Below are 20,098 nucleotides of genomic sequence, written 5' to 3'. Positions count from 1 at the left end.
GTGCAAGGCTATAATGGCTTCCACACACTTAGACCAGCTAACACACAAGAATGGACAAGAGGTAGAGGTGTATCACTCTACATAAAAAGTAAACACACCTCAAGATTGGTCAGACAATATGACATGCTTGAGCTACTCCATGTCCAATTAACCTTAGACAAAGTCCGTTACCATACCCTTGCTGCCTATACACCCCCATCTATGACTGAGGATAACTACCCATCTACTTGAATGCACTGAAGTCACTCACATTGCAGCCCAGCCCCATATTTATGGGTGATTTCAGCTGTCCAACCATAAACTGGGATACATATACAACCACTAAGACACTGAATCTTTTTTTTTTTTTTTTTAATAAATGCTGGATCCTTTTTTATTTTTAAAGAAAAGGTGGAAACATTTTGTGAGGGGCCTGCTTTGCTCCTTGCTGCACCAATTTCTTGGTTATACATGCAACAACCACTAATATGCAGGTTGAAAGATTCCTTGATTTTGTTAAACACTTTGGAACAGCTAGTCTGCACACATACTAGGGGTGCAAATATCCTGGATTTGGTACTCACAAATATGAGGTAATGCTGCACTCCCACTTGTGTAATGTCCTCACCAGTCAGATCACAAAGCGGTAACCCTTGAAATTAATATAAAGCATGAACTCCCAGCAAACCTCAGAATCTTTATGAACTTTTCCAAGGCTAACTATCTCCTATTAAGTGAATGCATTCTAAACCCCACCCCCATATTCAGAGTAATCAATAGCCTATGTGAAAGTGTTTACAGAAACCCTGTGTAGACATATAAATAACTGCAAAGAAACAGCAGTTCCAGACCAAAATAAACTTACGACAAACTCCAAAAACAAGTCCCCTTGGTGGACCCTCAGTATAAATAGGTTGTACAACAAAAGAAAGAAAATATTGTCAAAAAATAGGAAGGTCTATGCACAAAAGACAAAGGAATCCTTCATCAGTCTCAATAAGCAACTGGGGGATTAATCAAGTCCAGCAAAGCCAAGTTTGAGGCAAAAATATCCTCTCAGGCTAAGAATAACCATAAGGCAATTTTCTGTTATGTACACAACCTTAAAGGGAACACCTTAAGTGTGCTGAACTAACAGTAAATGGAACTTCCTATACCAAAATAGGGGATACAGCAGATTTGCTGGCTGATAAACTTAGCTCCAATTTCAACCCCATCTCCCCCAATTTTACCCCAGGAAATATCCTCCACCATTTCTGTCCCAACTATTATTAAAGAACAGGTCCTCAGTACACTTTCCGGAGCTAAAAACATTGCATCAGTGGGCCTCGATAATATCCCAGGATGCCTCCTAAATAGTTTGAAACATGACTTGTCAGGCCCACTAGAATCTCTGTTCAGCTACAGCCTCTAGACAGGCTTCATCCTGGGGGATGGAGGACTGCAACTGTCATACCTCTACACAAATGAGGACCATCAACAGACCCAAGGAGCTACAGACTCATAAGCTTTACTAGACTTATATGCAAGGCCATGGAAAGAATTATTGTAGACCTGATAAACAAAGACATAGGGAATCTTCACACACTGTACCCTTCCCAGTTCGGTTTCATCAAGGGCAGTTCATGCCTACTAAACTTGGTGGACTACTTATAGAAGGTCAGTAGCACCATGGATGATTGCAGATAGCACATACTACCCACCTTGACCTGGCAAAGGCATTTTGACACGATACCTCACTCAGATATTATAGACATAGTCACAAATTTAGACATAAATCCCTATGTCAGCCAATGGATAGCCAAATTGCTCATAGAGAGGACATATGAAGTTAGGATGGGGGAATACACCTCAACCTGTTAAATATGCCTGTTACTAGTGGTGCCCTAGAGGACTGGGACCTCTACTGTTTGGAATATACATCTCTGAAGTCAAGGTGAATATAGAAGGCCTGTGCCTAACCAAAGTTGCTGATGGCTGCAAGCTGAGTACAATCACTGAATCCCCCAAAGATGTAGTTATCCTCCAGGAGGGTCTGACACAAAAAATAACTGGTACCAGAACCGTGGCCTAAACCTCAATGCAAAAACATGCATAATTTTACCCTTTGGGAAAATGACTAGCCCTGTAAATTACAGCACAGATAACACTCCCCTACAGTGGTAAAAAACTTGGAAACTAAGGCTTACAGTAACCTGGACTTTGATCACCATGTGCCCTTGGTTGTGAGAAAATCCTTCTGTGTGGTGCAGCTTATAAGTAAGGGCATGGCATCAGATCGAAGGAGATCGTAGTCCCACTATACACATCCCTCATTAGACCAATAATTGAGTACAGTGCACCATTCGGCATGTACCTGACCATGCATTTGCAACAACTGGAGTAGCCATAGAGGTTCGTCACTAAAAAAAATACAGGATGTAAATAATATGTCCTATGCAGATTACCTCAAATCCCTGTCCCTGTACTCAGTCTCATACAGACTACTGAGGGGTGATCTATGCCTAACCTACAAGGCTTTCTCTGATCCAGACCAGATGGATCTTCTAAAGATTCACAAAACAAGCATCCCTATATTTACCCAATCTAAGGATCCTAAGGATCGAAATCTCATCTATGACATAAACAAAACATGCTGGAGGGATAGGCATGTATCTCAGACCCTTCTCTGGAACACCCCCCCCCTTCATGTGAAACAAATATTTTCCCTAAGCCTATTCAAATGCAATTTGGAAAAATGGATGGGAAATTGCAAATTTATCTGTGGCCCTTATGGGCAGGGGCAGTTTGTAGATGCCCTAAGTCACAAACATATACCAGAGCTGTTATAGCCAGTGACACTGGTAGTTGGTAAATTTGGGGCATGAATAGCTAGGGTGAAAAAGGCTGTAGGGTCATTAGCCTGATAACCTCCTATGATCCTGTGATCATATAAAAATCATTAAGTCCCATGGTACCCTGGCAAAATTTCCCCTAGTTGGTATGAATATCACCTTGGGTCTCCCATGAAAAGAGGCTGTTGGCCCAGTAAGATTAACCCTGGCAACCAAGTATAAATAAATAACACCTTACATTGCCTGAATTTATAATAAAGTTTACACTGAACATTTACGCATCAGTAATGTATGCATTCTTGTAAATATCGTTTTGTTTTACGTATTCATTATCACACCTTGGTTATGTAGTCTACATTCATTCTTTGACAATTACCTTAATGGGGTATTTTTTCTTTGCATTTCTAAGTGCATTTCTTACTTGCTGTTGTCTTTGCCATTTGTCCTCTGGGTCATAGCTGAAAAAGGTCCCTGGATTAGTTCACTTACCTAATTAACAAATAAATATGTGTAATGCTTACATGTTTATTCTGTAGCATCATCCTGGTGAGTCTTTGTATCCTTACTCACCATAACATCTAATAGAAGGTATCTTTTGAGAAGAATAGTCCATTTTACATTTTCAAAAAAATGTCATTTAAACTTTTTATGGGCATATTTATCATTTCCATATGAAAAAAAATATCCAGAGATGTACATTAAAACAATAATAAATCTGAAAAACAGTGACCACTAAATACAATTTTAATTGCAATTTGCATAAATGTGACAAGGGCATGGCATGTTGTAAAGCTGTATCCAAAACAATAGAAGTACCAAATTCATACAAGACTTCAAAATAGATTTTATAGTTCATCTTCACAGTAATTGGCAACATTTTTTTCAAGTATCACAAAAATGATTTTGCCCACTATCAGGCTTCATACTTTACGCCAGAACATTATGTGTACTTTCTGTAAATCAGAGACAGAGCAAAGACTTGATATTTTTTGTCAGAATATTCCTCTAAAATACTGAAAATTTCTATTGTCATTTGTAATTCACAAATGATTCTCATTCACCTTGTATGATGAACATGGCAGTCATAGTACCTTTCTAATAGCTGGTTTCAATAATGGTCCCCTGAAATCATCCCCTTATTTAAGCGTAGCAATGACCAAATCATTGAAAGAAGAAGATAAAAAATGTGCACTGATGTTTTTGTGTATAGATATATAAAAGCAGAGCTGAGTTTAACTCAGCATACAATGCATTAAATGCATATGAATTTCTCCAGTTATATGCCTACAGCTAATGAGTGGAGATATCCTACTAGAACAGGAGATTTGTGATGTCAGAGATCTCCAGGGTAGCCAAACAATCCACTTTTGCTGAACTGACGAGGTCACAAAAAATCTTAAATATGGCAGGTCTGCAGTGACTGGGATTTGGCTTTACTGACCTGAATGTACACATAGTCTTTAAAAGAAAAGGTAACGGGCATTCAGAAGCCATCTAGCTGAAACATGGCATGTCCTTAAGGGGTCATCTGCTTTGTTGCTTTGAGACAGATATAAATAATCAGTATAGTTTTCTGATGCTGCAGGATACAAAACACCTTGATTTATTTATCCAGATCATAATGCCACATATATATCTAGTTTAGGATGTTAGGATGTTCCTTCACATCTCTCAATGCAGAGTGTGCCTTAATGGTAAAATGGCTACAGAACTCTCAACTGGAGGGGCTTTGATTCATAAATCCAATGACTAAATCACATAGATCAAATTTTTGCAATGTTGAGTGGATATCTCTGACATAGTGTACAGTCTGTGATTTGTGTTCTCCTTTCTAGATGGCATTGACCACCACAGATACTGCCTAACATGGTTGGTCTATACAAATCTTCCCCAGTAGGGAACATTTAGACTTTGTGGTGCTGCCCACAACTGCCTTCAATTTTGGGTGAGTTTGATGTGGAAACATACAGCATGTTTTTGGGGAGGTGGGAGAAACCCCACAGAGACATTGAGAGAGCATACAAACTCCACACCTGTATTAGCTGGAGGTCAGCATTCAGTCGTACAACTTGCACCTGGGAGGAAAAGACCTTAACCATTGTGGAAACCTTGTCCCCTAGACAATCATAGCAGTAAGCACTAATGTAATTTATAGTGCGCTACAGCAGAACAGGAACAAATGTATAGTGTTTTACAGCAGATTTTTATTTCTGTTCACAGTATTTATTGAATGATGTTTGGGCAGCTGATTCATTTCAGCTGAATGATTCTACAAGAAATCCAGCACTGTGGGGTATTGGGATAAAGCTTTGCTTATAACTCTGATCCCCTTTATTCACTGGCAGTGGCATGGAGGACAGGCACATCTGCCCAAGGACAGGAGAACAGAGGGGCTTGCACAGGGCACAGAGATCTGTTAGGATACTCCTGGCAGGGGCACGGAGGACAGTCATGTCTGTCTCAGAACAGGAGAACAAAGGGGCATGCACAGGGCACAGAGTCTTATTAGGATAATCCTGGCAGGGGCTAGGGCAACAACTGCATAGTGGTTCCTGGAGGGGGTAGACGAACTTGCCAGTGTCAGCTCATTATGGAAGTGAGGGGATGCATGGGTGCTATCTGCCTGTTGCACACCCCATGCAAAGGGTGGGTGTTACTGTGACACGTAGAGTGGGGAGAAGAGTTAGAAAACACACTTCTGGCAGCAGGATGATGCAGAGACCTTAATCATCTCACTGCCTAATCCTAATCAGTTAGTCCTGGGGAGGCCAGGAGTGCTGGGGAGATTGAAGAGAGGCACTGGACTCTGCTGATGGTCAGCTGTGGGAGTCAAAAGCTGAGAAATATTAAAAAAACTACAACTTATTGGACAATTATGTAACATCTTCCTTGTAAACTGTAAAAATATATACCATAGAGTTTTTATACTGTAAACTAGGAGGTGACAAACACTAGTTTCATTTTTAAAATACAAAACTGTTTGAAACTCAAAATGTCTACATTTAATGTTAAGTTGTCAATCTCGCCTTCATTCTTGCTGGATGGGTTCGGAGCTGATCCTCAGCTCCGACTCGGCCAATACTAAAGCTCGAGAGCTATTTTTACTGGCTCGAGGCTCCCCTATATCCCACAATGCTGGGTGGTAAATACCCAGATCTCGTTTGCCGTTTTAGCTGCGAGGTGCTTGTTTCTACCGGCTCTGCAGGTTAGTCATCTTTTATAGTTATCAAACTCTAAAATCTCCTTTTTTCTTTAGGATAGTTTCTTTAAATAGTCTGTTAGTTATCTATCCCTAGTTTCATTTGGGTTTCCCTAATTGTTTTTCCCATTTATCCCCTGTTAATTTCCTCAGGTCTTCGGGCCCTCCCCACTTCTTTCACTTAGTCATACTTTATTGTGTGAGTGATTAGCTTAGTTTTCCTCTTTCTTTAAAGGTGTGTCTGTTTTTACAGCCACTTTAGGATGTCTAAAGACTCCAAGGTCTCAAGCTTCAAGAAGTGTAACTCGTGCTGTCAGAAAATGTCTCTGACAGACGGTCACACTTCTTGTGTTTATTGCCTGGGACCTTTTCACCTGCAGGACTCTTGTTCTGTCTGCCACGCTTTCAGTCCAAGAGTCCTGCAGGAACACAAAAATAAACTGATACTTCGAGGCTTATTAAAGCCTGAAGGCTCCCTGACCCAGACAGCGTCAGGAAAACCTTCTAAGTCTTCTAAGGCGTTGGCTCCAGCTTCGGAGCCGTCCGCTGGTGGCTCTAAGGCTGCTTTGACATCGACTCTATCTGGAGCCGATGTTTCGAAGATTCAAACTGTTACCTCGGCTCCGGCTGGAGCCGAGAAGTTCGAGACTTAGACAGCTCCGATAGTTTTGTCGGAGCCATCTACTAGGAAGAGGTCGAGATCCCCATCCATTGGCTCTATCCACTCGGCCCCGGGATCTCCACTTTTATCAGAGAGGAGCCATAGGTCCCACTCCTCTCGGTTCTCCAGACTGTCCGACCACGACTTAGATAGGGTGGTGAGCAGACTTCTCAAGTCCCAGGCACTGGCCCAAATGCTGCATAGCCCTACTCAACAGTCAGTGGCTATATCCATCCCTTCCTCAGTTCTGAGCCGGAGCTTCTGGGAGCCGTGACTGTTGGTGTGTCGGAGCCGGTACTTCCACTTTCGGCTCCGTCGTCAGCTCCGATCTCCTCCTTGGAGGGATCTGGGTGCCAGGCTTCCCTCGTTGGCTCTGAGGGGGCGAGTGGCATCGGACCCTTGTCCGAGCCCGTTCTCCCTCTCGGAGCTTCGGTGCTGGTGAGCTCGGCCCCGACATCGGCCTAGGAGCCGTCCCTTTCGGTGCCGGGAGGAGTCCTCGTCTCTTCGGAGCGGGGATCTTCGGCTCTGCCTGATCGGGGTGCCTTCGAGGTCATGTGAAGCGTGCTAGACCCAGTGTCTGCTCCACGGTTGGCTCCCTCAGCTCCTCCCTCTACAGTGCCTGTGATGGTCTCTACCCACCCTCTCGTCCCAGACCGTAGAGAGCCAATGTCTCAAGTTTCCCCACTGGGAATATCTTCCTCTTCCGAGGCTTCTCCTGATCCTTCAGGGGAACCCCCTCGGAAGAAACAATGCAAGAGGAAGTATATTGACTCCCCCGAGTCTATCACCTTGGATACAGACTTGGATAAGTCGGAAGGGTCCCCACGGTCCTCCTCTGAGGATGTCTCCTTTTCAAACATCCTTGAGATCCTTAGACAGAGGGGGAACTGGTCCACCCTTAACCCTTCAGAGGATGAGTCGGTCTACCTTGAGGCTTTTGGCTCTCGCCCTTCCACCTCCTGGGTATCTCCTCCCTTTGACCCCCTCATAGAAGTGGTGGCAAGGAAGGCATGGACAGCCCCTGATACGGTGGAATCTACCCCTCGAAGGCCATCCAAGTTTATTACAGCTCCTAAGGACAAAGAATTCTTATCCAAGGGCATCTCTGTTGATGCTATGGTGGTGGCCGCAGCCACTAAGAAGGAATTAGCCGATCCTTTGGTACCTATCCATCCTCCGAATAAGGAATCTAGGACTATGGATAGGTACGGTAAGCAGATGTTCTCCTCAGCGACCTTTGCTATGCGTTCGCTGAACTACTTGTGTCACTTCACCCGTCTTCAGAGAGATATGCTCAAGGAAATGGGTGATGCTTTGCAGGATCCAACAACTGAGGGGTTTCGAGACAAAATGAACTCCCAGTTGGCAACCCTGAATTCAATCGTCAACTCCTTCATGCGGCCGATGAGGCGAGTAGGGCTGCTGGCACAGGTGTAGCTTTGTGATGTCACGCCTGGATGCGGCTTTGTAACTTTGCGGACCCTTTCAAGGCATCCTTCACCAATTCCCCTTTTGATGGTTCAGTGTTGTTTGGACCTCAGGTGAAGGACACGTTGACTAGGTGCGAACAGGATGGCAAGAATCTCTCTGCCGTGGGAGTCTGTTTTTCTACCCCCTTCTAGACCATATCCCAAGGGTCAGAAGGGGGGGGGAATGTGGTTCCGCAAATCACAGGGAGTTTCGCCTGATGCACGGAGTCAGTTCCCCTCTAGTGGCGGGGGGGGAACAGCAATAGACGCCGCCCTAGGGGCAGAGGGGGTCCGCAAAATCAAGGTAGCAGAGAGACTCTCTCTCACAAACCTTTTCAGCATCCCTGAGGAGCTGCCCGACTGTCCACCTTCGGAGGCAGTTGGGAGAAGATTATCACTGTATCCAGAAGCCTGGCTTTCTCTCACTCAAGACAAATGGGTACAGTCGATTATATCTGAGGGTTACAAAATTCCCTTTGTCCACATCCCATCTCAACCAAAAGGGCCCCTTCCAGATGTTCCACCTGGTCTAAGGGAACAAGCAGCGCTAGAAATATCAAAGCTGCTGTCAAAAAGAGCTATCCAGCCAGTCCCGGCAGACCAGCAAGGATCCGGAATCTACTCCAAATTCTTTTTGGTTCCAAAAAAGACAAGGGACTGGAGACCGATATTGGATCTCAGCAGACTAAACAAGTCTGTAAACAAAACAAAATTCCGGATGGTCACGCTTCTGTCCATTCTACCCTTCTTGGGTCAGGACAATTGGATGCGCTCAATAGACCTTCAGGATGCGTACTATCATATCAAGATGCACAGACGCTTCAGAAGGTTCCTCCGCTTCCGGCTGGGAGCCAGTCACTATCAGTTCAGAGCCCTGCCCTTTGGTCTCACTACAGCCCCCCGAGTGTTCACCAAATGCATGGCAGTGGTCACGGCTCATCTGAGACGACAAGGATTCCAGGTGTTTCCATATTTAGATGACTGGCTCCTTACCGCTACCACCAGGCGTCAACTTCTCATATCCAGAGACTACACCATTCATACTTGTCAAGCTCTAGGCATTTCCATAAATTTTGAAAAATCTGCCTTGTTGCCTTGTCAAGTCTATTACCTTTATAGGTGCCACCTTAGACACAATTCATCTTTCCGCGAAGTTAACAGAGCAAAGAGTATCAGATATCCGCAAACATGTTCACATTATTCTTCAGTGCGACAGGATCAAAGCCAGGTTTGTCTTGAAGGTTTTCCTCCAATGGATGCTTTTTTCTCAGTGGTCCTTCCAACAGCTCCCAATGTCTCACAGTATTCTGCTGACCCAATCATGCAAGAAGCACCTATATTGGTGGATGACCTCCCCTCTAGTTCTTCAGGGCAGATCCTTCGTCCCCCCCCCCAGTTGCCATGGTGACGACGGACGCCTCCCTGATCGGGTGGGGGGGGGGCATTGTCAGGGCAGGACGGTCCAGGGCACATGGCAACCTTTCGAGAACCATTTGTACATAAATGTTCTGGAGATGAGAGCAGTACTTTTAGCGTTGCAAGCCCTTCAGCACTTTCTTCCCACCGGGACTATTGCAATTCAGACAGACAATATGTCTGTAGTATGGTACATCAACAAACAGGGTGGAACCAAGTCTTATCCCTTATGTCGAGAGGCACTCAGACTTTGGCAGTGGGCGATCTCATCTCAGCGGTTTCTGATAGCAACGCACATCCCCAGGAAGTCCAACGTGATAGCGGACAAGTTGAGCAGGGCCATACTCATGCCACATGAGTGGTCTCTCAAACAGTCAGTGCTGGAAGAAATTTTTCAGATATGGGGCCGACCTTGCTGCGATCTTTTTGCTACTCCCCAAAACAGCAAGTGTCATGATTTCTTCACCCTATTTCCCCTACCAGGTCAACCCGCCAGGGACGCTCTAGTCCACGATTGGCCCCAGGGACTTCTGTATGCCTTTCCCCCCTTTCCACTCATCTCTCAAGTAATTCAGAAAGCTGCCGCATTGAGAGTCGACATGATCCTCATTGCCCCTTACTGGCCTCATCAGATATGGTTTCCGTTCCTTCACCGGTTTCTGTTGGAGCAGCCTTGGCATCTGGATCCAGTGCCAGATCTTTTGACCCATCAATCGGGTCAGCTGCACCACTCCCTCCTATCTCTCAACCTCACAGCTTGGTTGCTCCACTTCCTACCTTAGCCAGGCTTCCTTTAATTTCCCATTTGGTCCGTAACATCCTTATAGCCTCCCACAAGTCTTCCACAAGAAGGATTTACAATAGCAAGTGGAAACGTTTTTCCTTCTGGGCAGCAACTAATAGCATAGACCCTTTCACTGCACCTATCCAGTCTATTCTAGACTTCCTGGCAGAACTTTTTCACTCAGGTTCTTCTTCGTCTACTATTAGAGTACAATTGGCGGCTATATCTAATTTCCATGTAGGCTTTTCAGACTCCAGCATCATGTCCCATAAACTTTGCAAAGCCTTTCTAAAAGGTATCTTTTTGCTCAAGCCCCCAATTAGAGACCCCCCACCTCAGTGGGACTTAAATTTGGTTCTAGCCTCCTTGATCCCCCCCCCCCCTTCGAACCGGCCACTTCCTGCTCTCTGAAATTGCTTTCATGGAAAACCCTTTTTCTAGTAGCCATAACATCAGCTAGACGGGTATCTGAACTTCATGCTCTTTGCAGTCGTCCTCCATACTTAGTTTTCCACAAAGACAGGGTATCCCTTCAGACCAACCCTTCCTTTTTACCCAAGGTTTCTTCTGAGGCGAATCTGAACCAGACTATCGACCTTCCAGTTTTCTTCCCTAATTATTCCAACAAGGCAGAACAAAAGTTACATTTCCTTGATGTTCATCACCAGCTTCGTTATTATTTGGATAGGACTAAACAGTTTAAGAAGTCTAACCAGCTATTCCTATCTTATGCGGAAGGGAAGATGGGCCTTCCAGTTTCCAAAGTGTCTCTTTCGAGATGGCTGGCCTCTGTAATTTCCTTCATTTATGAACTCAGACACCAAAAGCTACCATCACGACCTAGAGCTCATTCAACCAGGGCGTTAGCTACGTCAGTAGCATTTCAAGACAGACTGCCCATAGATTCCATCTGTCAAGCAGCTACATGGGCTTCTCCTCATACCTTTATCTCACATTATAAATTGGATATGGCCTCCAGAAACCGGGCTAACTTTGGTTCCACCGTACTCAAGAGTCTGTTCCGATGAGCCACCCAGGATAAGGGTGCTAGGACGGTCCCATCCAGCAAGAATGAAGGCGAGATTGACAACTTAACATTGAGAAGTTATGTACCTACCATAACGTTCCATGTTAGTTGTCATCTTCTCGCCTTCTTTCTTGTATCCCACCCTCCATCCCCCTAGCTTGGACAGACCGAGAGGATCCTTGGGATCTTTATCTTCCACAGCATCAACCACCTCTATTGCCCCTGATTGATAGTCCTACAGGTAGTTTCTATAGAGGTGGATTTCATTTTTCTCTGTCTCTAGGAGACCAGCACTGCTATACTTTTAGCTATCAAACGAGATCTGGGTATTTACCGCCTAGCACTGTGGGATATAGGGGAGCCTCGAGCCGGCAAAAATAGCTCTTGAGCTTTAGTATTGGCTGAGTCGGAGCCGAGGATCGGCTCCGAACCCATCCAGCAAGAAAGAAGGCGAGAAGAAGACAACTAACATGGAACGTTATGGTAGGTACATAACTTCTCATTTTCATCTCTAGGCACTAACTCTGAATATCCCTGCATTTTGCTTATACAGTTTTTTTGTTTATGTGAGTAGTAAATGGAAGCCAGTCTTGTTGCAGTATTATTTAAGCTACATTTGTCTAGTAACAGCCTTCTGCTTGGATCCATCTTTGATTGAGCATGTTATTTACACTTTCCTGTGTAGCTACACTTCAACTCAAATAAAGAGTATGTGCGTCTACTTTAAAACAGATATTTTTTTTTTATAATTTCAGGCTTAACCTTAAGAAAAACAATCCAAAGGCTGAGTGTATAACTTGCATTTTACGAGACGAAAGATGCAAATATTATACGGCATCCTTCAGCAAATTTGGGAAGTACTATATTCTGAACTGCTATGGTGAGTAAGAATCAGTAGTGAAGATAAATTGCAAGAATATACTTATTAAATAAAGTATGAATTAACAGAGAACTAACTGCTGACTCTTCTAAAGTCTGTATTTATAAGCTAAAAATACCAAAGACTTTGCACCCACTGTATATGTGCATATAATTTATGCACATATGTATACTACTGTTTTTGCTACTTTTCTGTAAAAAAAACAAAAAAAAAAAACTGTAAGCCTGTTTCCTACCTTTCCTGTAACTAGTGTTCCAGATACAGATTTGCTGTATCCAGGACTGTATGTAAGCTTCTGAGCCCCCCCCCAGTCTTTCTGTGTTGGAGGAAAGCTTATCAGTGGGAGTGGTAAGCACTAGGTAACCTGTCTACCACATAAGGAGTGGTTCTGGCCTAGAAATAGTAGTTATTGGCCGTTTGGGTAATCTCTTCCATCTCTCTCAACTTTCTGATTTGAAAGCCTGCATTTGCACTTGTTTCTGTCCTGTAACTCGCCTAGTGCAGATACAGATTCTTAGTTTTAGCACTTAAATTTGCTTATTCATGCTCAGCACTTGTTCAGAACTTGTAAGCACTAAATAAGCTACTAATTACTATAGCACTCAACCTTCCTCATTACCTAGAGGAAAACAGTTTTTGTACTTACTTTTCTCACTTGTTTAGAGAAAAACAGCTCTTGTACTCATTTTCCTCACTTATCTAGAGGAAAATAATTTTTTATTCAGGCATGTCCAAGGGTCAGCTCCCAGTGTTCTCTCCTGTCTATCTGATGAATCTGGGCATCTTGAGGCAATGTAGAAATTGCCTCATGTACACAGACAACCCTCTCCTCCTACCACCCAGCACTACAACCTGTGAGAGATGCACTTATCTAGCCAAACTGGAGGAAAAGCTCTCTCCAACCAAGAATGAACTTGACAGTCATGAGGAGAAGGTTAACATTTGCACCACACCACACACATCACATAGTCTCACTAAATCTACACCACCAAAATCCACACATAGTAACACAAAAACATTCATGGAGGCTCTCAATAATAATCTGTCTAAGCAACAGAGACCTCCAAAGCAGAAATGCAAGCAACCTCCATCCCCCAACACAAACCAAATGACACATAGCCCACAGACTCAATGTGTGCTACTCAACCACAGCCAATAAGGCAAAACAACGTACCCAAGACACTAGTCATAGGTAACTCTGTAGTCAGGCACACTGATGTCCCACTCACCAGGCTAAACAAGGAGAAGGTTACTGTCAGCTGCCTGTTGGGTGCCAGGATCCGCAACTTAACCCATGCACTCAGGTCACTCCACAACAAGTACAAATATGACTCTGTCATTGTCCATGTTGGTGTGAATGACCTGAGACGTACCTCTCTGGACTACATGAAAAGAGACATGGAAGAGCTCTCCGATTTTGTAGCCCAGGCAGGTATGACCCTAGCCCTGAGTAGCATTCTGCCATCACCCAGAATGATACTGCAGTACAAGGACAAAATGATTGACTTCAACAATTGGCTAAGATTCTGGTGTCATTCCAAGGGGATCCAGTATCTGTCTGCTTGGGATGACATGGTCGACAGACCACGATGCTTTGCCACAGATGGCCTGCACCTGTCGCCCCTGGGATTCCGGATACTGGCTAAGGCTCTTGCGCCCCTATAGTGCCTTTTTTAGGCAAGGTTCAAATAACAAATTCACCACCATAACAGGAACAGGCAAGCAAAAACTGAGGGTAATGCTACTCAATGCTAAAAGTCTAAATCTCAAAATGCACTCACTCGAGGCACTCCTTAAAATGGAGAACATTGATATCTGTGCAGTGAAGGAGAACTGGTTCAAGGCTCCAGAGAGCACCCCTGCACTACCAGGCTATAACTCATACCACACTTTTCGGCCATGTAAGGATATCCACACATCCAGGCTAGTTGCTCAGCATAATGCATCCAAGGTTATCCAAGTGCAACTAACTCTGGGCAAAACTGCAATCCAAATTATAGCTTGCTACAGATCCCCCACTATGCCCTAGGATTCCCACTCCTCTTTTCTTGATGTACTGGAAAATATTAGGGTTCAACCAAACACCCTAATAATGGGCGACTTCAACTACCCCACCATTAACTGGGAAAACTACTCATATACCAACTCCTTAGCTCAACTCTTTTTGGAATTCATTAACTCCAGTGCCCTGGATCAAGTTATCCACAACCCCACCAGGGGCAACAATATCCTAGACCTAGTCATTACCAACATGAGTGACCGGTGTTCCACACCTGAAGTCATCTCCTAGTTGGCCCGATCTGACCATAAGCTAATCACCCTTGATATTCACATCCCGCCCCCACCCCCCATTAAGGAAACCACGGTAAACAATTTCTCCAAAGCCAACTTCATGCTTCTTAAGACAGAAATGACACCCATGCAGATGGACAATACAGTTACAACTGCTGAATCCTACACAAATGCACTCTGTAAGCACTTCCATGAGTGCATGGATTTTGCTATCCCAAACAGAGCCAAGATGATGTCCTCTAAAAAAAGGAAGCCAATGTAGTGGTCCCCTGCCATAAGCAAACTGTACAACGGAAGGAAGAAACTGTTGCAAAAGAGAGTAAAATCCCATGAGTGGAGGAGATCCCTGGTCAGCCTCAGTATGAAGCTGAGATCCCTTATAAGATCCTCCAAAGCTAGCTATGAAAACAAAATCGCCACTAATTCTAAGGACAACCACAAAGCATTCTATAGCTATGTCAAGAATCTCGATGGCCACAGCCAGATCTGCTCTGAGTTACAGCACAACGATATGAAAATTACAGAACCAACTGATATTGCTAACATCCTGGCAGATAGGTTCAGTGCTAACTTTACCCCCCCTCTCACCCCCTAAAGGGCCCATATCTATACAGGAAGAATGCAGAGTCCCTGTAATCACAACTAGGCAGGTAAAAGCTGCACTCTCTAAAGCCAAAAACACTGCATCCATGGGACCGGACAACATCCCAGGCTGCATTTTACATGAACTTCAGAACGAACTGGCTCCCCACTTAAGCACCATGTTCAATAATAGTCTCACATCAGGCTTTGTGCCCACTGAATGGGGCACAGCAACAGTTATCCCACTCCAGAAAGGGGGGGAGCCACCACTGATCCCGGGAACTATCGACCTATTAGCCTGATGAGCCTGGTCTGCAAGGCCATGGAACGTATAATCATGAAACTCATAAACAAAGACATTGGTAACCTCCAAACTCTGGATTCCACCCAGTTCGGGTTTGTGAAAGGCAGATCATGCCTCCTGAACCTGACTGACTTCTTTAGACACCAAAGCCATAGATGAGGGTAAGGTGGTTCACACAGCCTATCTTGACCTTGCCAAGGCTTTCGACACCATCCCCCATTCTGGAATTATAGCTAAACTCACTAAACTAGGTATAAATCCCTACGTGTTGATTGTACCACCAATCAAATTCCATTTGGCATATGTTAATCATTAACATTTATAAAGACACCTTTACCAAGTCATCTTAAAACACTTTATGAACAGTATATATAAAATAAAGTAAATTAACCTATGTATTTCAATCCTTTCTAATCATAAATATACATGTTTTAATATGTTTTAAAAACATCTAAAAATAGTTAACAATTTAAGTTATAATACTGGCCCTTTCTACCAACATGGGTGTTATGGATCCTGTTTCATTCAACCCTGGTGGGAACATAGCTGTTAGCTTCAGCTGCCAAACAGTTTCTTTCTTTTTTAACAGATTCTTCCAGTCCCCCCCTCTAGGGTTCAAATTGACCTTGTCCAAAATTTCAAAAGAAAACTTTGTAAATGCAGAACAAGTGAGGGAATGCTTATAAAGGGTGTTACTCATTTTTTAATTTTTTATATCATTTATGTGCTCATAAATTCTCGTCTTAAATGCATGCTCAGTTTTGCCCACATAAAAATGTGGGCATGTCTCACACACTGCTAAATAGACCACCTTATTAGTATTGCAATTCCCTTTCTTAAAAAACCCTCTGCTTTTTACACAATTCTCCAATTTCACAGCCTTTTCTTTCATAATACTTGAACATTGCCCACATATTCCACAAGCCCTAGTGCCTTGTGTCAAACTGTCCTCCATTTCAATTTTTTGTTCTAATAATCTCTTAAACTTCGGTGCTGTTTTGGTTACAAAATTGGGCTGACTTCCCAATTTCTCTAACACTTTCTTGTTAGTTTTAAAAATATTCCAGTTCTGCTTTAAAGCATCTTGAATTCTACCAGTGAGATGATTATATTGCAGAACACAAGCTTTACTGTAACTCTTACTTGGTACTAAATTTAGTTCTTTAGTTAAATCAACCCCCAAAAGTGGCTGATAGCATGTACCCCACTTACTATGCACATCATTAATTATTCCATCTACAAAGGACCTAGGGTAGCCCCTTTCGTAAAACATACATGCAGTTTTATCCAATTCAACACTAACGTCCTTGTAATGTGATGTCATCCATTTACAGTTTTTTTTTAGTACTATATATTTCATTTGTTTTCATCAGTGTTCACAGTTTTTTATGGTCCAGAATGCTTCATGGATATATTAGATGTCTTTAACCTGTCCAGTACTGATGGTTTGACAATGGGCATCAAACTGAACTGTTGCAGTTAAGGGAAGAAGTCAGCCAGCTCAGAGGTGACTTAACAAAACTTATTGAACTCTTTTCTCAAAGAGAAGTGATTGCTTGTGGAACTGACGGAGGAAACATGACTGCCAACCAGCTGAGCATGAATATGCATGAGGCGAATCAGGAAGAGTTATGAGCTTCAGGTCCCATTGGTTCAATTGATCAGGTGACTAAAAGAACGGAGTCGAGGTAAGATGGTGTCATAGCTGTGAGTGAGCAGCGTTTCGATTCAGAATCTAATTTTACTTCCAACAGGGTTGTTCAGAGTAAGGAAACACAACGCAATTGCCCACGAGGCGATGGGTTCTCAAAGAAAGGTACTGTAACATCCATTGCTTCTGGTCAAAATGGTTTTGGTATTGCAGTGAATCAGTCGGCAGTTTTGGGCAACAATGGGCATTCAAATGTGAATGCGGAAAGCAGTACAAAATTAACTGACTTAATTTCAAAACAGTTCAGTTTTAACGAGCCCAATCAAAATGAGGCAATTGTAAGAGTACCGTTTCAGGTGGATGAACATAATTTTGGTTCGTTAAAAGACTTAATTTTTTATTTTGAGAAGAGGCTGTTCAAACTTAAGACAACACAAATGGACATTGCCTATTTGAATGAATGTTTAAATTAGAAAATATCCCCCAGGGGCTCAGACTTTATAAGTTTCCATTTGGCGTTTTTTTATGACAATGATGTTGTTACTGATTTTATTGAATTTTTTGACAGTATTGGAATGGACCTTCTAAAGAAAACAGTTTTCATTATGAAAAACAAAAGGTTGCTTTAATTCATGAAATAGAAGAGTTGGATGGGAAAATTAGAGAAGATTTGTTATTTCCCCAGTTTCAAGATTTATATTATAAAATATTGGACAAAGCAGAGAGGAGATGCAATAACATTTTCCATAAAAAGAAACAAAAGTTAGAATGTGATTTAAAACAATATCATAAGAAAGAAGTTTATCCAATCCCATATAGTACTGACTTCAACAATAGGAAAAGCAACGGAAGGGAAGAGGTGGGAGCATTTAGCTATAGTGATGCAATAAGGGTGAACAATGAAGATATCACCCAGGTGGAGTATGAAAGGGGAGAGGGACAGGATTTTCCAAAAATCAGGCACTTGGAGAGACTGGCACAGAGAAATATAGAGAAGGGGAAATACAATCTGCATTTTTACCAACAGACACAGAAGAAGGGTCATCACCAAACAAACAGATACAAGAATTAGTTAACAATATAATGAAAAGTAAAAATGGTTTCACTGTTTACAACTACACAAATAGAGAGGTTATAGATGAATACTTTTGTTTATTATCCAAAGGAATTAAATTTATTCCCGAGGGAAGAAGTAATTTAGTGGACAATGTCCTAGCTTTAAAACTCTATACCAGGAAATTAAACTTTGAGTTACAGTTTAATGAAAGAGATGGAGAAGTAGGTGAAGGGAATATAGATAGTGGAAACAGTTGGAAAAAGAGAAGCATTTATAATCCACCATTACATCCATTAGTTGACACCTTCGAAAAATTAGTGTTGGAAGACATTTATAGGATACACACTCTAGATAGAAAGATTCCTTGGAATTTAACCAGAAAAGAATATAATTTATTAATGAATCGAATGTGTAAAAATCTGTTAACCAGTTTACTGTGTAATTTAATTTAATCCTGACTTGTGCTCAGGACTAACTTTAACCTGTGGAACTTGTTTAACTTGCTTACTTATGTAATCTCTGTAAATAATCTGTTTGTAATATGTAATGCTAGTATTATGTAATGCTGTATCTGCTTACCCTTGGAGCTTTTCTCCCCGGGCCTCCGCTGAAAATGGACATGCATCCAGTCGGACTATCCCAGTCAACAAATGTAAAATAAATAAAAAATAAATAAATAAATGGATCTAAGAAAAGACAAAACAATTCGCATTATGACCCCAGATAAGGGTGGTGGGGTGGTCCTGTTTAAGAATGAAGATTATATAAATGAAATGCAACAACTTTTATTTGAGGAAACTACATACACGGCAGTGTCTACTAACCAAATTAATGTTTCATACTCCAGAATTGATTCATATTTGGAAGAATATTTGTTGCATAATAGGATAAATGGAGAAGTGTATGATTTTTTATATAAGAAACATCGCAACATTCCAGTATTCTTCGGAATACCGAAAATACACAAAGACATAAGAAAGCCCCCCCTTCAGACCCATAGTAGCTGCAAAGGGTTCCAAGACTCATCCTTTGGCAGTGTTTATTGATCAAAATGTACAGCATGTTGTAGAAAAGACATTACATTTGGTCAGGGATTCATGGGATTTTGTGGGGTTACTTAAACAGGAATCGTGGTCCAAGGAATTGATTTTTTTAACCATAGATATAAATGATCTTTTTACACTATTCCAAAGGTGGAGGGTTTGGATGTTTTTGAAAACGTTACTCCAATACTCCCACCTATCCCATGAACAGGTGACCCTCATTTGTGAATTAATGAGTTTGGTGCCGGAAAGCAACTTCATTTGGTTTGAAGGGGAATATTACCAACAAACCCGAGGTGTTGCCATGGGTGCAGCCTGTGCACTGGTCTTTGCCAACCTAGTCCTTCTAGGATGGGAGAATAGATTTGTGATAGGCTGCCCCCATTGGAACAGAATACAGTTGTATTCTCGCTTCCTGGATGACATTTTTGTTTTATGGAGAGGAACGGTTACTGAGATTGAGGAATTTATGGTTTATTTAAATAATTCAACACATTTTTTAAAATTTACTTATAACTTTCATCAGGATAGAATCGATTATTTGGATACATTTATTATACATGATATCAATGTTTTTAGGTCTAGGATATTCAGGAAGGACACTTTTTGTAACTCTTACTGCATTTCAACAGTAACAACCCCTTGCATCAGAAAAGGAGCATTATCAAGGGACAGGCAATAAGGATAGCTCGGATGACATCACATTACGAGGACGTTAGTGTTGAATTGGGTAAAATTGCATGTATGTTTTATGAAAGGGGCTACCCTAGGTCCTTTGTAGATGGGATAATTAATGATGTGCATAGTAAGTGGGGTACATGTTATCAGCCACTTTTGGGGGTTGGTTTAACTAAAGAACTAAATTTAGTAGCAAGTAAGAGTTACAGTAAAGCTTGTGTTCTGCAATATAATCATCTCAC

The 20,098-nt window shown here is 42.4% G+C and overlaps 1 protein-coding gene across 2 annotated transcripts in view; it reads left to right on the top strand.

Moving 5' to 3' along the window:
• The window catches only part of LOC122804724 (fibroblast activation protein alpha), a 1,600,794-nt gene that overhangs the window by 1,199,838 nt on the left and 380,858 nt on the right, over positions 1-20,098 (top strand). For both annotated transcript variants that reach the window (XM_044074776.1, XM_044074777.1), the window contains one exon: positions 12,125-12,249. In XM_044074776.1, the coding sequence (XP_043930711.1) occupies positions 12,125-12,249 (125 nt within the window). The remainder of the gene's footprint in view (positions 1-12,124; positions 12,250-20,098) is intronic.

Source organism: Protopterus annectens, chromosome 6.part0 (assembly GCF_019279795.1).
Source record: "Protopterus annectens isolate FY-2018-M chromosome 6.part0, PAN1.0, whole genome shotgun sequence".
NCBI lineage: Eukaryota > Metazoa > Chordata > Ceratodontiformes > Protopteridae > Protopterus > Protopterus annectens.
Note: the sequence above shows the minus strand (reverse complement) of the source record. Positions and strands in the feature narration are given on the sequence as shown.